Source organism: Arachis stenosperma, chromosome 1 (genome assembly GCF_014773155.1).
Source record: "Arachis stenosperma cultivar V10309 chromosome 1, arast.V10309.gnm1.PFL2, whole genome shotgun sequence".
NCBI lineage: Eukaryota > Viridiplantae > Streptophyta > Magnoliopsida > Fabales > Fabaceae > Arachis > Arachis stenosperma.
Genome location: NC_080377.1, coordinates 117,237,651 through 117,242,015, shown reverse-complemented (window position 1 = coordinate 117,242,015; position 4,365 = coordinate 117,237,651). Strand labels below are relative to the sequence as shown.

The 4,365-nt window shown below is 38.5% G+C and overlaps 1 protein-coding gene across 1 annotated transcript; it reads right to left on the bottom strand.

Annotated features, from left to right (window-relative positions):
* Positions 1-897: 897 nt before the first annotated feature.
* LOC130941563 (protein CHLOROPLAST IMPORT APPARATUS 2) lies at positions 898-4,101 on the bottom strand. The gene is made up of 3 exons (XM_057870120.1): positions 2,498-4,101; positions 1,655-1,810; positions 898-1,034 (listed from the first exon to the last, which is right to left on the bottom strand). The coding sequence occupies exons 1-3, from the start codon at positions 3,563-3,565 to the stop codon at positions 987-989; spliced, it is 1,272 nt and encodes a 423-aa protein (XP_057726103.1). The 5' UTR covers positions 3,566-4,101; the 3' UTR covers positions 898-986.
* Positions 4,102-4,365: the final 264 nt, after the last annotated feature.

Genomic DNA, 4,365 nt, shown 5'->3' with positions numbered 1-4,365 from the left:
GAAATATATGATGTTTGAGTGATAAATATAAAATATTGACAAAATGAAAAGGCATATTAGCATGAGGAAATGTTATATTCAAAATGTAGTATTAGCATGAGAATTATCAAGTTTCAAAGTGAAATCCTAAACATTGTGGTTATGAATTTATGATTCGATTCCACTTGCACACAACCACAAACCATATTTCTCTTTCACCCAATGAAATAATCATAAACCAATCCATGCGTCAATTGAAAAAGGTAACACACTGAGCAACGATTATGAATATTTTGAAGCTAAAAATCGTATTTGAGAACATAAACAGTGTCTATCTAGAGCGACGGCCAGCGCAGCAATTAAATTGAACTCTTATTGGTTTTTATTTCTTTATGAAAAAATTGTCAATCATCATACTATCATATTAGATTAAGCAAACTTCAAACTCGTGTCAACAGTCGCATGATAATAATGCGCAATGTAACATAATTTCTTTCCCTTTTCATTGGTCGCGTAAGAGAAATTAGCACTCTAAGCTTTTTGATAATGACGCTCTTTATCGATAATCGCTACTTGGGAAGTTGTGATTTGGAGTAGCCCACATTGGAACATAGTAGAAACCAAAGAGAATGCTAGAGGCCCATAGTGTGAAGAAAGTCAAACTATTATAGAATCTTAGCCAATTAACCATACTTGTTCGCTTAATTTGAATTTTATCTTGTGTATGCCAGTAATTCATTGATTAGGGATAAACCCTTAAATAAAATTCAGAACCGCAATGAATTAGTTCTTAGTTTATTGAGTTGAGGCAAATTATTGTTGTTGGTGGTGTTTTGTTTTTGTGAGTTCTTCATTGCTTTATCCTAGTCTTAGGATGCCTCTTTTACCTCTTTGGTTCTTTCAGTAAAGGAAGGAAGAATAACGCAAAAAGTGAAGAGAAATTTTTAAAGAAAAGGTTACAAGAATTAAAACTTTATTTTTAAAAGGAAGGTCACAAAAAAGCATGTTCATCTGTGCGCATTTGAGCTAGAAATCGGCCTCCTAACAAATCGTCCCTGCCACATCACAAACAAGGTACACCTGTTACCTCAAGTCTTAACACAATGAAGAAGCCATAATTCAATTTTATGTTTTTAGTTAAACCTCCCCTTAATTATTTTTAAGTTATTAATTTATAAAGTTAACACAACACTACTTCGTTGCTTAACTGTCGGACACAACACTAAAATTGAAAATATCGGAACCCTTATAGGGATTTACGTATGATTCATCATGTGATATGGTAACGTAGATTTAACAACATTATTACCTTCTTTTTGCCACTATAAAATTAAAGAATCTCGAGAATAGCTTTATAGATAGGGAATGAGCAAGTCCGTAACATATTTTAGGACTTATTAATTGATTGAAAATAAGAAAGCATGTGAAAATGAAAATCCTAAACATAGCAAATAATTTGAATAAGATAGATCCTCAAAAAGTTGGACGAAAGTGAGCAAGCACGCTATGCTAGGGTCCACTCTCCATAACAAAAAAGAAATACTCTCGATCTGTGACGCACCTCATTACCAAAATCATGAAGGAGATTTTGTTTTCCCCTTTTGTGACACATAAAATACTGCTAAAACATATATATAATTTTTGCTGGAATGTCCTGAACTCAGCTGGGTCGTACCTGCATTCTGGGCCGTCGATCTGCGTTGACCTTCCTAACTTGGTACCTGATCTTCTTCGAGAAGAGGCGTGTACGCCGCTTTTCTTTGTAGCGAAGCACGCTAGCCTCTCTCATTCCCCCATTCTCCCATAACAAATCGATTTGTGACAACCGTGCCTGCGCCAAAGTCCAAAACAATTCAAAACCGTTACAAGCTGTAATTATTCCGTGCTTCGGCATCATAATACACACTCATACACCCTTCAACCGTGACATCTCTTGCACAATTCATTTTCTATTTTCAATTAAATATTTAACATAAATATTTCCTCCTCATAATAAACGAACGCGTTCGGAATGGTACCACCACTTATTTGGAAAAGGGTACAATTAATAATAAGAAAATGAGATCTTGTAAGGAAAAACAAAAACCTTTTGTAGGCCAACCAACGAAGGGAAAGTTGGAAACAATTAATTAAATATTAGTTTAGGGAATGTTTTCAAAAGCATAGAACTTTGGGAAGTAAATTAAATAAGAACGGAGCATGATATGCATGAAAGTATGAAATACTTTTTATTGTTGAAGAGTGAAAAGGTGTGATTCTAACGCTCCACGTGATTAAAATGCCGACCAAATAGTGAACTCCAAAGTCCAAACTTTGTAACTTGTATAATTATAAATTACTATAAATTATAAAGTATGTCTTAATTTTTGAAATAAGTTAATCTAATGCAACAAAAAATAGAAGTCAATTTAACATAAGGAAAAAGACAATTAAAAATAAACAAAGGAAATACTTTGAGGGGTTTAAGGAATTAAGGTGCCAACAGTAATAAATAAATAAAATATGATTAGAGACGTACGGTGACGTCATTTCCCGGCAAGTCGGAGGCTGAGCCGTTGTCGCCGAACGGCGAGCCCCTGTCGGACCAACTATCCCTGACACCGTCGTAATTCAATTTCAACATCAATCCGGAATTCAATTTCGGCACAGCGGCATGAATATTATTCAGCTTCGGAAATTCATCGCTCTTATTCTTCACCTCAACGCTCGGTTTCTCCACCTTCTTCTTCTTCTTCTTCGCCTTTTCAGCTGCCGCAGCCACCGGTTGTTGCGGCGCAGGCTTGTTTACGGCCTTAGGCGATATCTGAAGGATATCAACCGCCGGGAAATTCCACCAATTGCCGTCGTCGGCGCTTCGGAGAGCCCTCACTCCGGTCCTCCGCAACCCTAGCCGGAAATCCAGTTTCCCGCCAAAACAACTCCACGGATTATTATCCGAAGAAGCTCCATCAATGGAGGACGATTCCAATTCTACCCCGCTCCCCATGATGCTATCAATTCCCTCCTCGATTTCCTCGTCGAGCATCGATTCGGCATCGAAATCGTCTTCTCCGGCGCAGCAATGGTTATTATTATGGTCCTCCAATTCCAAGGAATTCACCCTGGAGCTTATCTCCCCTGGGCTCTGGCATGGCTTATCGTGCTGCACACTCACCACCTTAGGCTCCACCGCGAAGCACGACGGCTTGTACTGGTGGAGCAGAAACGACGACGTATCGAACACCCTGAACGGCAACAACAGGTCCGACGATTCGTCCAAAAACGACGCCGTATTGGAAATATTACCGTTACTGTATTGCGGCGATGGTTTGGCGAAGCTTTTGAGGGTGTTGGATGAGAAGAGGTTGGGGTATGCGGTGGAGAGAAGCGCCGCGGCTTCGTTGTAGGTTTGATTGGGTCGCTTGCGAGCGGTTCTGGGTTTACGGGTGGAGATTGCCAGCTGGCTGTTGCTGGATTCGGAGATTGTTGAAGACGGTGATGATGAAGTGTGTGAAGTTCTGGTGATTGATGAAGATGTTGACTTAACGAATTCGAATTCGAAGCCATAGGTTCTTCCGCCAGCTCCACTTAGACACGATGATGACATTCTATTAATTCTTTCTCAATTTTAGAAATTAAGAGCTAGCAGCTAAACATGGTTGATAGAACAAAAAGTACAAAACCCTAAACCCAGAAAGTACAAGAACTTAAAATAAAACAAATGGAAGAAAAGGCCAAACAGAGTCTCGGAGTTGAGGGATTAAAAAACAATTCCGGCAAGAAAATATCTAAGGGACTGGATTGGTGGAGTTGAGGGATTAAAAAACAATTCCGGCAAGAAAATATCTAAGGGACTGGATTGGTAAAGTAAAGTAAAGAAAAACCCTCCAGAAAGAGTAAGAACGAGGATTGGTGTGTTGGATTGAGAGAAAGAAAAGAAAAAGTTGACCACTTCCGGAAAAGGAGAGAAGTATTTAATTTGAGAGAGGAATTGAAGGGGTTAAGAAAAAGAGGAAAGAAAAGACCCGTTGGGGTGCCTATACATATAGGCAAGTGGCACAATGGAGAGTGAGGGAGAAAGAAGAATGGAGTAATGGAGATGAGAAGCAACGGAGGAAGAGACAATGCTCGGTTTCTCTGCTGTTCCTACTCTCTCAGTAGGGACCACTCTCCTTTCTTCTCCTTTTATCCCCTCCCTTCTTCCTCCAATTATTTTACCCTATTCTTTTACCATTATATCCTTCAACCCTTTTATATTCTCACTACTTTCATGGCTTTTTCATCTTTCAATAAGTATTTATGGATATGCGAAGTGCACAAAATTAATAATGGAATGAAATCAATGAATTAAATAAATGTGAATTTATCATGTACTCTAAGAGTACATGTGTTTACAGTTACAAAACA

What these genes read in the sequence shown, in the direction of transcription:
- LOC130941563 (XM_057870120.1), bottom strand. Translation starts at nt 3,565, where the DNA reads ATGTCATCATCGTGTCTAAGTGGAGCTGGCGGAAGAACCTATGGCTTC. An exon ending in TGCCGGGAAATGACGTCACC is followed by an intron (nt 1,811 to 2,497) that starts GTACGTCTCTAA and finishes ACTTTGGCGCAG; the next exon opens with GCACGGTTGTCACAAATCGA. An exon ending in ATCGACGGCCCAGAATGCAG is followed by an intron (nt 1,035 to 1,654) that starts GTACGACCCAGC and finishes GTGATGTGGCAG; the next exon opens with GGACGATTTGTTAGGAGGCC.